General features: G+C 40.9%; 2 protein-coding genes across 2 annotated transcripts; both read right to left on the bottom strand.

The window, feature by feature from the left end:
- Window positions 1–392: 392 nt before the first annotated feature.
- LOC131727564 (zona pellucida sperm-binding protein 2-like) lies at window positions 393–1,583 on the bottom strand (the record flags this gene model as incomplete). Its single annotated transcript, XM_059018932.1, has 5 exons — window positions 393–531; window positions 624–728; window positions 828–921; window positions 1,166–1,307; window positions 1,396–1,583. Coding segments are annotated over 5 exons (639 nt in total), but the record flags the coding sequence as incomplete, so codon positions are not given.
- A 971-nt stretch (window positions 1,584–2,554) lies between these two features.
- On the bottom strand, window positions 2,555–6,957 carry LOC131727563 (uncharacterized). Its single transcript, XM_059018930.1, has 15 exons — window positions 6,812–6,957; window positions 6,671–6,729; window positions 6,491–6,580; window positions 5,956–6,083; window positions 5,731–5,877; window positions 5,538–5,618; window positions 4,697–4,867; window positions 4,496–4,592; window positions 4,182–4,402; window positions 3,956–4,106; window positions 3,654–3,862; window positions 3,423–3,540; window positions 3,138–3,337; window positions 2,947–3,061; window positions 2,555–2,822 (listed from the first exon to the last, which is right to left on the bottom strand). Exons 1-15 carry the CDS (start codon window positions 6,835–6,837, stop codon window positions 2,632–2,634), a joined length of 2,004 nt encoding a protein of 667 aa, XP_058874913.1. The 5' UTR covers window positions 6,838–6,957; the 3' UTR covers window positions 2,555–2,631.
- Window positions 6,958–16,970: the final 10,013 nt, after the last annotated feature.

Consider the following 16,970-nt stretch of genomic DNA (forward strand, 5'->3'; position numbering starts at 1 on the left):
TTGTTGAAGCCTGGTTCATGACAATATATAAACTGTATACTGAAATAGAATTTCTATATGAAAATTGTTACCCAATACATATTTAATAAAAGGGACAAATGAGGGGGAAGGGGGGGGGTTCCTTCCTTAAATTTTATCATGCTAAATAACTGAAGGTATAGTAATTGCCCTGTTACTGTTCAATATAAAAATAGTGTTACAGCTTAATGGAGGAGGAAAGTCTTTGCCCCCAGGTTCACACAGTGAATTAGTGAAGGGTCCTTGAGTAACACACCATATTGAGAATGGCCTGATCAGGGCAAATCAAAGCATTTGATACAGCAAGGAGGAGGAAATCCCATTGACATGGCCATTCTGACATATCAAGTGTAGAATTAGTCAAGCACAGAAAATAAGCTTTTACAAGTAAGATTTCTATTTATCAATACACACTTTTTGGCAGTTTCCAGAAAGATACAACTCCAGCTACAAAGATAACCACTGAACACACACCCATTGCAGCTCCCAGAAGGGACCACACATTGAATTGGGCTGGAAGAGAAGAAAGAAATAGTTAGAGGAATAAAAAGAGAGATAGTTATATTTTACTTGAACTGCAATTGTGTTCACATCATGCATATTACCACTTCTAGGCATAAAGGGAAGGGATCCATCTCTCTTCAGCTCAATTGGGCCAGAAGACACAAACACCTTTACTGCACCACCATCCATCCCTTCAGCACTGCGACCTACAGGAGGAATTAGGAGTCCATCAAAACAAATGGACAAAAATGCATGCAAAATGTCCGTTTCCGTTCCCCCCCCCCCTCTCAAAACAGAGCTCTTACCAAGCCTCTGTTTCCCTGGAATGCACCGTCTGCTACAGAGGCTGTCTGATGGCCGGTTTGAATCACATATCACAACACCGCAGTGGAAGTAAATCTGAAAGACAGCACACCTTGTCAAGCAAAACTAGCATCAATAGATCAGGCAGTACCATCATCCAGTGAGGATTACTGAATTGAAAAACAAATATATTGCATCATAAGTGTTTCTTGCAAAAGTGTAGTTACATGTTTTCATTCCAACTCACTAAAGATTTGAGAACAGTGACTATTTGCTGCTTGCAAAGCAATCCAAACCATGCATTGTGGTACAAGATCCCCATCCCAACACTCCACTTTACCTGTCCTTTCAGTGCATCCCGGCCACTTGTGAAGGAAAACATTTTCACTTCAAACCTCTTCAGATGGGATGGGAACAGCACTCTTGCATTGCTGGAGACTGGGTGAAAGATGGTCAAGTACTCATCTGCAGAGTTCTCACAACTAGAAAGAGAAAGTAGGTCAGGAGCACGTCAGCCACAACTCCAATTCCTAGGTTTTGTAGCAGCAATATCATATTCCAGCATCTTACCTGTCCACAACAACATCCCACTTTGGAGAGCTATTCCTGTCAACAGAATAGGTTGCCCAGCAGTGCTCCAAAAACAATTCAGCCTGTGGATCCCTGCTGTACAGGAGCTCTACCTCAAAATACAAGGGTCTTCGCAAGTACTTCACAACAGGGTAATCCCAAGCGCCATAGAAGTCGTTGTAGGTTGAATCTGCAGAGATGCAAGGGAGAATTTTATAGGTGGAAACACGCTACTAGAGCAACTATATTATTTCAATTGCCAAGTCCTACCCAATGCAAGCTGCATGATGACTGCAAGGTCCCCCAAGCCAGGCTGGACTACAGGTGCAGGATTATTCTGGTACAAGAACTGTACTACCTTGGTGTCATTGACCAGATAGTGACAGGCAACTCTCAACCTGGAAAGAGGAGATGGGGTTAGGAGAGTTTCAGGCTCAACCACAAGGATACTCAATTTGATTGCAATCCTTACCGGTAAGATGTGAACAGCACTTCATTCTCATAAGTCAGGAGGTTGTTGTCAAACTGGAAGAGAAAAAAAAAAAAAAAAAAAAAAAAAAAATTAAAAGGCTCAGGTTGCAATGAACTTGTAGATTTAGTATGGAGCTGCATACCAAGTTGCAGACTAGCTAATATGGTACTCGGGATCATCCCCAGCTGTGTACTAATTTTGTACCAATTTCACAATGTAAAAATAAAAAGCGTTGGTTATGAATATTGCAATTTCATAATTGAACACTTTATTGGGACCGCATGTTTGTTACAGTTAGTATGATGCCACAAGTCCGTCTACAGAAACTGCTAGACTAATTTGGTATTGTTTTAGTAACCTCTAAGAGGGCAACAGCAGTTATTTTGGATTTGTTGCAAATACACATTTGAATACACAGCTGGCAACTCTTGAGCTGCAATTGGTATTAACTCATGTATTAGTTTAGTCCCATCCTACATACTAACCACGGGATCTTCCCCAGTTAATACGCTCCTTCCAGTTCACTGCCATTGACCCAAAAAGGTCTATAGGCAGCACATGCAATGCCATAACCAAGAGTCATGTGTCACAGCACCTTCGTGAACTGGACAAGCAGTTCAATACAAAAGGTGGCATCCTTCAGATGTACACATTTCATGCAAGTAATTCAGCTGATGGAAACACCGGTCACCATGGCTCCCCAGATTGATCCAGGGGTGTTGTGGCCAACTTGTCAATATGTTGAACCTCCTCAAAATATGGTTTTAAAATGTGTCAATACTAACCCTTCTAGTTGTGCCACAGGAGTTGACATTGAAGTAGAAAACCGCATTGATAGCATCAGACTGAAGAGGCCGGCAACTCGGATCCCTTAGAGTTAGTTGACTTGGAGACAAGCTGGGGACAGATTCCACTTTCACAGCAAGAGCTGCCATAGTTCCATTGGTGAAGCAATCTGAAACATAGCATTTGGATCCAGGTTAAGGAAACAGATTATAGCTTCAATACCACTCCATGCAACCTTTGGCCAATCTCAAAAACAGCTATTCTAAAGAATGCTTGGTCTGCAGGACAGTTACCAATCATCTTTGTAGGGAAACTGCAGGACAGAGAAAAGTCAGCCACCACAACCATGGTGCCAACATCCTTCAAGGTCAAGTCAAGCCTGCTTCTGATGCCCGAAGAACTGACCACCTACAGAGACAATACATCAGGTCAGTAATGTGTTGAACCCAAGACAACTAAAACACATTAAAGTTCCATCACTTACTTCATATGTGGCATCAACTGAGTTGTATGGCACAGTCATCCAGAAATTGGTAGCATTGGCATTATACTTGTACAGGGCAAGCAGACTTCCACCAAGTTCTCTTGAGCCCACAAAAGGAACCCAGTTGCGACCCATGTTGCCATATGTTACCATGGTATAGAATGCAGCACCATCACAGTAGCCAGTTACTGTAGGTAGAACTGCAAGAGGAAGAGCAGTTGTCAGGGCAATGGACTGGATTGTCAGAAAAGGGTAGTTGTAGACCACAAACAGTCAGGCACTTACTGATGTCTTTGAGAATGGCTTCAACTACAGCAGGATGAGTAAAGGGTGTATTCTCTGGCACTATATTCAGCAAGTAGGTCAGGGGCAGAATGTAGGTTCTGGTGTCTGGAGGAGTTACCTGAAAAGCAATGGTTTGTAGGATTAAACCCAAAGTCAGACAGCAAGCAACACATCCACAAGAAGCAAGTGTTTTCAAAGGGCAATTGGATGGTTGAACAGGTGGGATGTTACCTTTTGCTTCACATTGGGGTCCTCAAATGGCACCTGGAGAGTGTAGGTCTTGGATCCATTGGGAAAGACATGCTCCTGGACATTATAACCTTTTAGGTTGGCTTCTGGCACAGTTAACGTCTCTGATCCAACTAAAATTTTGACCAGCTCCACATCAGGCAGGAATGTCCCCAGGGTCACATTGAACACTCTGGCTTTAGGAACAGTGTCTGAAATTAAAGCATGCAGTTAAATGAAGGCTATGAAGTGGAGCACTGCAACAAATCCCTTTGATTTACTGCATGTGGACAAGTTCTACATACTGTTTGTGACAACTGGTGGCCGAGGCATGAAAGGAGTGGTTATTGGATGAAGTACGGTGTACTTGGTCTTCTCAGGCCCATCTTGCCAGGTATGCTCCAGCATTGGTTCAATAGAGTAAGAGATCACATATGTGTTGTCCAATACATGGCTCTGAAAGCACAGAAGCATCTTAGGAGGAAAGCTTTAAAATGAGAAGGATTTAGAAGATGTTGAACTTCTACATACCTTGTAATATCCACCATCAGCTCCCACAGGAATTTTTACAGCGATTAGCTGGGGACCGACATCCAGTTTATAATCTCTATTATGAATCGTTGCAGGGTCAAGCTTGCGACCATCAACTCCCATTTGAACATCAAGGGTAGTAATTTGTGGTGTCGGAACAAGAGGAGGTAGAACACGGGGAACATTCCATGTAATCATCTGTTCTGTGAAGGCTGTGCCATCTGACAGAAAGGAACACCATAGACTTGGTATAGAAAATTCACTTAAACGTAGAACAGTTCTTGAGCACAGTTACCCTCCATAAGCTTACTCACCAGTAGGACATGTAACTGCAGTGTCCACCATCATGACCATCCATCTTTGCTTATAAAAGGTGGTTGACCTTAGCACAGCCATTGGTACAGTTTGGATCTGTTAGAGGGGAGGGGGAATTTTACTAAAACAAAAGCAAGACTTTTCTACCTTCATAGTCTGGATATACTGTACTAGAGAACAATGAAGCCTAGACTACTTACCACCTGAGGCTGGCTTTCTGTGGAGTTGTATGCAGCTCTAACCAGAATTCGACTTGGTGTAGTGTTTATGCCATAGCCATTTGTCATGGCCTGAGCAATAGTCATGGTTGTCTTTCTATTTGCTGGGAGATGGAACACAACTTTCCAGATGCTGTTGTCAGCAGCAGTTGCCTAGCAAAGAGAAAACCCCATTAGAATAGGGAGTTTGAACACAAAGCATCCCCAGTCTAAAGGATTTGTCACAGCAGATGGCTTGTTTAATAAAACATGAACTAAAACTGAAGGGTGAAATTTTAACAAGGTATCACTGAAACCGTTATATGATCAAACGTCTCTAATGGAACAGAGAATCCTCAAATACGACTGCGTACGAAAGAGCCTACGTGAAAGCATGTGGTCTGGATCGGATACAGGCAGAGTTTGTAGCCACTCATTTGTACTGGACCTTAATCAGTGTACCAAAACTTTAGGATAATACTTGAAATTGCTCCTATACAGCAGACTTCAAAAAGGTATATCAGGACACATTTATCATGAAGGGTTTATAACCCTGCACATATGAAGCCACTACCTCAGTGGTTGAAATACAAGGCTTACACACTGACAAGAAAGTGTTAACTTCACCACAATCATGTTTTACCACAACAAATCACAGAATATGTATACAAAGCCAATGCCTTAAATGTTACACAATTCCAATATGACCACCCTCTTGGGAGACAGGTTAAAGTTAAGGGAGGCATTAGATTTTGCTTCAACTAGATGAGACAGTAGATTAGACCTCAATTAGGCAAGACCAAGGGGATGTGAATGAAGCAAATGCAAAGTCACATGATTCTACCTCAGGGTATGCAAGGGACCAATCAGGATCATCTTGAACAAAGTTTGGCTCAATAAGTGGCACACCTCTTCTCACAGAAACCTAAAGAATATTGAAATTAGTCATGAGTGAAGCACTTCTGTAATGACAATTAAAATACCCACACAACCCAACAAGTTATACTGAACAGCATTCACATCCCGACAGCCCTTACCTCCATGTAGTTTCTTTCACACAGAATCTCCCTCTCTGCCCAAGGAGAATAGCGGCATGTCATGCTCTGAACATAGGAGGAAGCTGAAGTCATAGCACTGTTTGAGAAGACACTGATTTGTACTGTCAGCTTGTAGGTCTCATCATTCTGGAAACAAAGGCTAAAGTTAGTCCCAGCATGTCACCATTAGAAACACGTTTAAAAAGAAATATAATTAAAACTCACTGTGTTCTGAGCAAAGCAGCTCAACACAGAAGCAAGGAACTTGGCATTTCCCAAGAAGTCAACGGTTAAGCTATATCCACACTGTGCGGCCAGTCTTGGAGAGAGGGACACAAGCGCCCCCTTATTGTCTATGGAAAATAAATTAAGTTGGCCTTTTAAGAAAGTGTACACGTGATCAAGCAAGGTAGAGATACAAAGTGAACACCCCCACCGCCCCGTTCCATAGGCAATTTTGTAAAAACGAGTTATATTAATAGAATTATACGCCCATTCGGAACAGTAGGTTTAGAGTAAATAATTTCTATTTCTGCGCACTTGCAGTCAACAAATCTGACTAAGGTTGTAGCAGCACAGGTCTATTTAGGGTGATCAGCAACATGCTTTTAAAGTTAACGCAAGAGTTTCATACCCTGCATTTGAAAGAAACGAAGCCTTACAGCGCAGGAGTGCTCTGTTCTTAATTCAGGTTATTACATTACGACTCAACAGGCTTTATACATCAAAAGCTTTCTATTCAAGAAAATTGATCACTCACCAATCACATTGATGCGAAAATACTTTCCAACAAAAGACTTATCCAACATCATCATCATAACACTCCCTTGACATTCTGTCCTCACCGAGCCTGCAGAAAACAACGATACATGAAAACACACAACCGGCAAATAAACAACAAGCTAAAAGAACAGATGTGCTGAAGCGACCGTTATCGTACCTAGAGGGGGGTTCTGCGTCCAAACTTCAGTGACTAACACTGCTAACAGCAATGTTATTCTGCATTGAAAAAAAAAACACGCAAGTGAGAAACACACAATAAAATGAACTTTTCTAAAATAGAGAAAAGATCAACATTTACCCAAATCGAAGACAACACGGCATCATTAAATCCAAGGCAGCCCCGACCGTGAACTTCTTTCACCGTTCTAAAGAAACAATAATAAAAACAAACCCGTCAGTAGCTGAGTTTGGTGTTCCTTAGTGCGCAATGGGTTTATAAAGAGGTTCAGGTGCTAATGGGAGCTGATTAGCTGCAATTGATGCGCGCACCTCTTTTATATTAGTCCTCTAATTTTCAATCAGTACGTTAATTAAAATAAATAATAATAATAATAATAATAATAATAATAATAATAATAATAATAATAATAATAATAACCCATTTAGAAGATTGTACTTTGAATTGAAGTTTGGCAGAAGTACGTGCAGATCAAACTGGACTGTCACCTACAAGGACTGTCTGATTAAAGGCTCAGCTATGGAGGCATGTAGTAAACAAACCCCAATGAATAATAAAAAGCAGGCCGCGCAAATGAAGAAACACATTTATATCATGCAGGAATCCAGGCAGATGTGTTGCCTGCGCCAGTTTGAGGGGACGAGAATGACAGCTCGAGTTCTGATGTTAACATCCACAAGTCAATTACCCATTTTTACAATTTCCCCAGACTGATAGGTAGGCTAAGCAGATATTAAAGTTGACAATTTGTTTGAGGCCACTTGATTTAAGAAACAGTGCAAAGCATCTCTTTAGCATGTCAGATTTACCATGACAGGGGCAGTCCCGGGGAATTGAATGATCAAGTGGCAAATGGAAAGCACAGCGCTCAATTTGGCATATTATCTTCGAGTCTTGAGCTTTGTCTATTTGACAGCTGTTATTTCAATTCAAATGCTGAACTTTGTCGTTGATGTTTGACGCTTTGGCTTTTGCAGTTAACATTTTTGTTACATTCCACCTCTCATAGGGTTGAACACAAACGGGTTTATTTGTGAAATTGTCAGATTGTTTATAGTGTATCCAGCGATCTTCTGAACTAACTGGTTCAGTAGTCTGTTCCCGTGAATAGACAGCACATGCCTGAGGGGGTGTGTTCTGTACAGCTGTGCATTTGAGTAAAGTTTGTCGCGGAGTTTTAAACGTTCCCATGGCAACTGAGTCAACAAAACCAATATCATCACGCATTGAGACGCAAGCTAAGGGCTAAGAAGTAAATGGTAAAAAGTGAAAGCAGTGTGAGTCAGTGGAATTTTTTGATTGTTTGATTTTATCAGATGTTCACGATAATCATGTATGTTCTGTAAATGCGGAATGCAATTAGTTGATATGTAAAAGCATGAATAAAAGAATGGTGTCTATTCCTAACGCATCGGTAAAGTTCAGTATAGTGCCGCTTTTGTAGCAGCAAGCAGGCTTGTTCCGTCACTATGTTACACAATTTTTGTTCCTGGGTAGTAGGTGTTATTTCCTAATTGCTTATGCCTCAAAAGTATAGAAAATGGCTACTATTCCCCACAAACTTTGCTTTTGTTACCAGGACAGTGATATTTTGAAATTTACCTTTTTCCAATGAGAAAACAGACGAATTTGTGTCTTTTGGTTCACATAAAGTCAGAAAAAAACAACATATGAATCCAAATTAACATGTATTTATACTAAAGTAATACAAAAATGACTACAAATGATTTAGAAGTGAGTAGTTTTTCGAGATTTACGATTATACTGTAAATCACTTTCACGAATCAGCCCCCAAATGTAGTCTCCCATCATGTTCTCGTTATACTGTCCTTGGTAGCGGCGTTCAAAGTCCATTATATCCTGGTGGAAGCGCTCGCCTTGCTCCTCCGAGTACGCTCCCATGTTCTCCTTAAATTTATCAAGATGAGCATCAAGGATATGGACTTTGAGGGACATCCTACAGCCCATTGTGCCGTAGTTCTTCACCAGAGTCTCAACCAGCTCCACATAGTTTTCGGCCTTGTGATTGCCCAGGAAGCCCCGAACCACTGCGACAAAGCTGCTGTTCCAAGCCGCTTTCTCCTTACTAGTGAGCTTCTTGGGGAATTCATTGCACTCCAGGATCTTCTTTATCTGTGGTCCGACGAAGACACCGGCTTTGAACTTTGCCTCAGACAGCTTAGGGAAGAAGTCTTGAAGGTACCTGAAAGACCCTTCTCTTTACTTCTAAAGACGGCTGCTCTCTCTCCGGAGGAGTGGGTACGGGGAGCTCATGGCAGTGTGGCACCGGGGCGATGGATGAAGGAAAGTCCGGATACGTGATAGCAGGTACATTCTTGCCAGTCCGACATTTGGAAGGGTCCACCATGCAGAAGTAGCAGTTGCTTGAGTGGTCAGTGGGTTCCCGCCAAATTCTTGGGATAGCGAACTTCATGGCTCTCTTTTCCCCTCTGTACCATCCTACAAAAATACATTTATTTCACCCATGACTAATGTGTAAGAGATTCTCGCAACATTTTTCATATATGATATATTTATTCAATAACATTGAAAATTGTAAAACATTTTAAAATTAAAAACTTTTACAATTTTAAAAATTTTAACAAATTTTATAACATAAAATTCCGAGCAATAATTGCCCATCTTACCTTCCAGAGTTTTTTTGCATTGCTCGCAGGTGAAATGAGGTGCCCAGGGTTTGTCTTGATCCCCGACAGGCATGCCGAAATATGCCTTGTAGGCCTCACACATCTTAGCAGATGCTTCCACGGAGTACTTTTTCACTCCTGTCTTGATAAATTGGCCGCAGACATAGCAAAATATGTCTGCCGGATGCTTGCAGCCTCTTGATGCCATCTCAGAAAAATGCAGATATGTATCCACTTAGGCAGCTGGAACTAAACTGAACTGGTGGGCTTAAGGCCCCTGTATTTATACTACTACAGTGGCAGCAGTGTGGAGTAGTGGTTAGGGCACTGGACTCTTGACCGGAGGGTTGTGGGTTCAATCCCCAGTGGGGGACACTGCTGTTGTACCCTTGAGCAAGGTACTTTACCTAGATTGTTCCAGTAAAAACCCAACTGAATAAATGGGCAATTGTATGTAAAAAAATAATGTGATAAATGTATAATGTGATATCTTGTAACAATTGTAAGTCGCCCTGGATAAGGGCGTCTGCTAAGAAATGAATAATAATAATAATAATAATAATACTATTTATATTACTGGAAAGTTCTAGAAAGTTCTAGAAGTTACTCCAAGTTTACTCAGCACTGAATCTATCTGGAATGTTCTGGAAAATAGGTAAATTTCAAAATATCACTGTCCTGGTCACAAAAGCAAAGTTTGTGGGGAATAATAGCCATTTTCTATACTTTTGAGGCATAAGCAATTAGAAAATAACACTTACTACCCAGGAACCAAAAAAAAAAAAAAAAAAAATGTTACACGGTGATATCTGCCTCCGGTGGCTTCTTTGAGGATTGCGAACAAATTATGACTGAAAAAAGATGTACCAATCTGGCGCGAAGAAGCGTAAAAAGAAAAAAAATGAGGAAGAAAAACAACATGAGAAAGGTATTGTATTATTTGATTTAGCTCCGTTTTTATTGCTGTAGCTTGCTTGCATGCTGGCGGTGCCCAGGCGCGTAGTCACAGTGTACACATTGAGGCAGCCGAGGCCCTCGGTAAAAATCGACTCAATTCTTAATTGTGAAGACCAAAATAATAATAAAAAATGTACCCACTTTCTTTTTTAAGAGTGTAAAATTGATATATATATATATATATATATATATATATATATATATATATATATATATATATATATATATATATATATATATAAAAATGTTATTTTTAATTTCTTCACATTACTATAATCTCGGGCTGTGTATTTGCATCTATAGCGACCCGGCCTGTGCGCCAGGCAGCACCGGGACCTCTGCGACCGGTTTCCCCCGCCTGAAGTACTGTACTACTTCCTATCATCGATTTATACAGACAAAAGAATATTAGAATTGAGTGAGAAACTGTGTGCTAAACTCGTTCAAAGCACGAGTCACAGTGTCAGCACCAGTCCCAGTGTCAGCACCAGTCCCAGCAGTATCAGCACCAGTCTTACCGGTCAGCAGCAGTTACCAGTCCCAGCAGTGTAAGGCTACTTAAGTAGCAGTGAACCAAATGCAAGTCAATAAAGGTATGAACCCATCTACTTATTAATAGTGATGTTATATTCTTGTCCTTTTAAAATCACATATTTCTGACAGTGTGAATATGGTCATTGTAGGTTGCTGTGGTTTTGCTGGGAGACAATTAGTTTTAATCTTTGAAATAATATGGGTCATCAAATTTTAACATTAACATCATCATCCAAGAGACTTAATATTGCTTTGCAGTTTACACGAACAGTCTCCAGGCTTTGTAAGATGATAACTTTTACCTTTGTAACATGAACAGGATCTGCAAGAGGTTTGTTCAACTTTTTTTTTTTTTTTTGCCTCAGTAAAAATCTAAATGTTTATTGTACATTGTATGTTTGCTTGTACATATGTGTGCTCATACAAACGTTTCAAAAAAGGCAGTAGTCTTAAACCTATGTTGCTTTGATGTCGTGCCAAGTGGAGTGGGCTACTAGGGGGGGGGGGGGGGGGTTCAAACCAAATCCTGCTTAGGGCCCCCAAAAGGTGAGAAACAGTCCTGTCTATTACCAGTACAAAACACACACACACACACACACACACACACACACACACACACACACACACAGACGCAGCAGTTGTACAGTGTTATACAAGGAAAATAACAAGATATACTCATGACACGTTAAGTGTTGAGATGACGATATCACATTATTTTTACATTAGTAGTCTATTATTTATTTTACAGTTGTCACACACAACCTACATAAAATAATAATAATAATAATACACATTTCAAGAATCATAAATGTATACAAATTCTGCAACACTTTTATACAGTTGGGTTTTTACTGGAACAATCTAGGAGGTAAAGTAGTTGCTTGCTAGCTGTCTGTCTGTCCATCCATCTAGTGCAGGAGTCGTTAACCCATGGTCCTAAGGAGAGCCTCAATCCTGCAGCGGCTCCCCTATAACTTTCCTGCCGTATCGGAGCGCCTGTCAGTCTGCGAGTGAACGGCGGTGTGAGCCGTGTCTTAGATCGCAGAACCTTCAAAGTAAAAAAATAAGATCCGTATTAATTTGGAATAGCATTAAAAAATTGACGCACACGTCTTCTTTTCATCCTTTCTTCATTCATCCCTTCCTCTTTTCTTTTGATATTTAGCGGAGAAATTGAACTTTTTATAGACCTCCTCGGAGTCTCCTCCCCACTCCCTCCCTCGCTTCTGAGCTCCGTCAGCGGGCACAGTGCCGGGTTTTGTCCCCCGCCTTTAGCGCACAATGCCCCGGCTTGGCCCGTGTGGGTTTCACGTCGCAGCCCCCGTGCTTCGTAGGCAGTTGCCCTCTATAATAGGCGCAGTCGAGCCGAAAGAGAGCACCAGACTCCAGCGGAGAGATAGCAGCAGCAGCGCCGCACACGAATACACCCGGCACAGAGTAGAAATGGGGACTCGGTCGAATTTACGAAGCGGTTCCCGTACTCTAAATGTCAACGGTAAGTAAAAATAAATACTGAATCTTATAGCAGTATGGGTTTACATTGACAATGATGTGTTTTATTTATTTATTTATTGTCATTTATTTTAAGTCTTTGTTAAGTTTAACACGCAGTGAGGAGCATCTAATAACATAAATGAGCAGATAGACTTCGTTTGTTTATTTTTTTCATCTCTTTTCAAATATTCATTTATGTACTTTGAAATGTTATATATTTGATCATTCACATATATATTCAACAAAATCTATATTATATTATTAAATATACGGGTTTGGTCTATGTATGTATTTCTTTGTATCGCTTGTTTTGAGTTTGCGAACATGGTCCTTTTAGTATTCCTTATTTTTAGTTGTTTTTCCGTTTGATAGAAATGTCAGACATGCTCAATACATATCAGGGTCTGCTGCTGTGTATTACAAAGAGATTTCAGACATGCTCAATCCATATCAGTATCTGCTGCTGTGTATTATAAAGAGATTTCAGACATGCTCAATCAATATCAGGGTCTGCTGCTGTGTACTAAAGAGATTAAAGACATGCTCAATACATATCAGTATCTGCTGCTGTGTATAATAAAGAGATTTCAGACATGCTCAATCAATATCAGGGTCTGCTGCTGTGTATTATAAAGAGATTTCAGACATGCTCAATCAATATCAGGGTCTGCTGCTGTGGATTATAAAGAGATTTCAGACATGCTCAATCCATATCAGTATCTGCTGCTGTGTATTATAAAGAGATTTCAGACATGCTCAATCAATAACAAGGTCTGCTGCTGTGTATTATAAAGAGATTTCAGATGTCAATCAATATCAGGGTCTGCTGCTGTGTATTATAAAGAGATTTCAGACATGCTCAATCAATATCAGTATCTGCTGCTGTGTATTATAAAGAGATTTCAGACATGCTCAATCAATATCAGGGTCTGCTGCTGTGTATTATAAAGAGATTTCAGACATGCTCAATCCATATCAGGGTCTGCTGCTGTGTATTATAAAGAGATTAAAGACATGCTCAATCCATATCAGTATCTGCTGCTGTGTATTATAAAGAGATTTCAGACATGCTCAATCCATATCAGGGTCTGCTGCTGTGTATTATAAAGAGATTTCAGACATGCTCAATCAATATCAGGGTCTGCTTCTGTGTATTAAAGAGATTTCAGACATGCTCAATCAATATCAGGGTCTGCTGTTGTGTATTATAAAGAGATTTCAGACATGCTCAATCAATATCAGTATCTGCTGCTGTGTATAATAAAGAGATTTCAGACATGCTCAATCAATATCAGGGTCTGCTGCTGTGTATTATAAAGAGATTTCAGACATGCTCAATCAATATCAGGGTCTGCTGCTGTGGATTATAAAGAGATTTCAGACATGCTCAATCCATATCAGTATCTGCTGCTGTGTATTATAAAGAGATTTCAGACATGCTCAATCCATATCAGTATCTGCTGTTGTGTATTATAAAGAGATTTCAGACATGCTCAATCAATATCAGGGTCTGCTGCTGTGGATTATAAAGAGATTTCAGACATGCTCAATCAATATCCGGGTCTGCTGCTGTGTATTATAAAGAGATTTCAGACATGCTCAATCCATATCAGGGTCTGCTGCTGTGTATTATAAAGAGATTTCAGACATGCTCAATCAATATCCGGGTCTGCTGCTGTGTATTATAAAGAGATTTCAGACATGCTCAATCAATATCAAGGTCTGCTGCTGTGTATTATAAAGAGATTAAAGACATGCTCAATCAATATCAGTGTCTGCTGCTGTGTATTATAAAGAGATTTCAGACATGCTCAATCAATATCAGTATCTGCTGCTGTGTATTATAAAGAGATTTCAGACATGCTCAATCAATATCAGGGTCTGCTGCTGTGTATTATAAAGAGATTTCAGACATGCTCAATCAATATCAGTATCTGCTGCTGTGTATTATAAAGAGATTTCAGACATGCTCAATCAATATCAGGGTCTGCTGCTGTGTATTATAAAGAGATTTCAGACATGCTCAATCCATATCAGGGTCTGCTGCTGTGTATTATAAAGAGATTAAAGACATGCTCAATCAATATCAGGGTCTGCTGCTGTGTATTATAAAGAGATTTCAGACATGCTTAATCAATATCCGGGTCTGCTGCTGTGTATTATAAAGAGATTTCAGACATGCTTAATCAATATCAGTATCTGCTGCTGTGTATTATAAAGAGATTTCAGATGTCTCAATCAATATCTGGAGCAGCAGTGTGGAGTAGTGGTCAGGGGGCTCTGTACTCTTGACTGGAGGCTCTTGTGTAGGTTCAGTCCCAGGTGGGGACACTGCTGCTGTACCCTTGAGCAAGCAGGTACTTTACACACTGCTGCTGTACCCTTGAGCAAGCAGGTACTTTACTTAGATTGCTCCATTAAAAAACCCAACTGTATAAATGGGTAATTGTATGTAAATAATAATATCACAATTGTAAGTCACCCTGGATACGGGTGTCTGCTAAGAAATACAATATAAGAGTCTGCTAAACAGTAGAATGTATGCTGTGCCATAGGAGTCTCATTGAAACTGCTGTGCCATAGAAGTCTCATTGAAACTGCTGTGTCATAGGAGTCTCATTGAAACTGCTGTGCAATAGGGAGTCTTATTGAAACTGGCATAGTCTTTTTTACTGAAGTTTATGCCATAGGGCTTCATCAGCAGGTTACAAGCTGACAAGCTAATTATTAAGTTGTATACCCTCTGTGTGTGTGTGTTTGTGTGTGTGTGTGTGTGTGTGTGTTCGTGCCTCAGTGAGTGTGTGTGTTTCCCTGTGTGTACGCGTGTTCATGTCTCTCTGTGTGTCAGTGTGCGTATTTCTCTGTGCATGTGTCACTGTGTGTGTGTTTCAGAATGTGCACCTGTGTCTCTGTGTTTGCGTGTCTATGATGTAAACCAATCATTCTGGTTTTCAAACAGCTTGCAGAGCAATAGTGAATCACTCAAATTGTGAATGAATGTGTAAATAAATAAATTAAACAAACTAATGAGAGAGTGGGAGGGAGAGGGAGGGAGGAAAAGGAAGTGAGAGAAAGAACAGCAGGAGGGAAAGCGAGAACGAGTGACTCGTTTGGAAGTGTAAAGGGATGAACTAATGAATGAATCAACAAATTAATCACTGGAATTCTCGAGACTGAAAGATACATAGAAGTTTATAACCGTTTGTCTGAGGGATGCTGTGACAGGAAATGACCGAGGTTGAGACTCAGAGACAGTTTAAACGTTCAAAAATAAAGTTTTTAATAAACAAAAATACAAAATAAACCGGCACAAGGGCCAACCAAAAAGGTTTTAAACATAAAATAAACAAAACAAAAAAAGCAAAACTTACAAAAATAAAGGTTTCCAGGCTGGGCGTTGCCTTCACTGGATTCAAAAACAAACAACCAGAAACACAGCCCACACAAAACACTCTTGTTTCTTCTCCTTCTAGAACACTCCCCCTAGCCAGGGCCTCTCCCCTGGCTTTTATCCCCTGTGGCTGGAGCCCAATTAATCAATAATTGCTGATTATTCAATTAGGGCTCCAGCCACATTCTCACATGTTTTCCTGGCACGGAGGAATTTAACCCCCTCCCTGCCAGTCCCAACCACGTTCTTAAAGACGGGGCAGTCCCCCGTCACAGATGCCTTTTCAAGCAGTCACCCCCTCAAATGTTAACATCAAAGCATATCAGTGTTTCTTTTTTTTTGGAATCGTCAATTATTTTTACCCCGTGATTTCTCCCCAATTTGGAATGTCCAATTGTTTTTAAGAAAGCTCCTGTCTCACTGCTTCTACAACCCCCCACCCCACCTCCCCACCTCCCCCCCCCCACCCCCGCAGTGACTCCTCCTCGGCTGGGAGAGGCTGGAGACAGACAAGCGCACTCAAGCTTTAGTCCTCTGAAACAACACCGTACTTCAAGCTGTCAAGTCAAGCTGTCCACTTTCTTCTTTCTTTGTTTTTTTGTTTCTTTCTTTCACACTGCAAGCCCAGTGTAACACAGCCGGCTCACAGGCAGGCGGGCGTCTGGCCACCCACAGGAGTCACTGGTGTGCGGTGAGACCGTGATTACCCAGCTGACTTGAGCCCCCCTGCCTGGGTGGCACTCTGCTAATTGTGCACTGTCCCCTGGGAGCCCCTTGGAAATCCTCTAGGAATCCCCTAGGTACCTCCTAGGAGCTCCTGGCCACAGCTGGCGATGGCATAGGCCCGGATTCGAAACAGTGCATTCTGCACTCCAGGGTGTGCCTTTACAGGATGCACCACTCGGGAGTCCCCTATTATTGTTAAAGATAATAAAATATTATAATCAGATTTGTAGGTCAACAGATCCACCATAAATAAAGCGGCTTCTTGTTCCTGATGAAGTCATTTCCACCGTGCTGCTGATGTGCTGCTGTGTGAGAGTGCTAATCTGGAGTGAAATGTGTTCAGGCTTTCACACACACACATTGAGAAAGACACACACATTGAGAGACACACATACGCACACTGGAGCACACACACACACATTGAGAGAGAAACACACTGAGACACACACACACACATTGAGAGAGAAACACACTGAGACACACACACACATTGAGAGAGAAACACACTGAGACACACACACACATTGAG

This window comes from Acipenser ruthenus, unplaced genomic scaffold, assembly GCF_902713425.1.
Source record: "Acipenser ruthenus unplaced genomic scaffold, fAciRut3.2 maternal haplotype, whole genome shotgun sequence".
NCBI lineage: Eukaryota > Metazoa > Chordata > Actinopteri > Acipenseriformes > Acipenseridae > Acipenser > Acipenser ruthenus.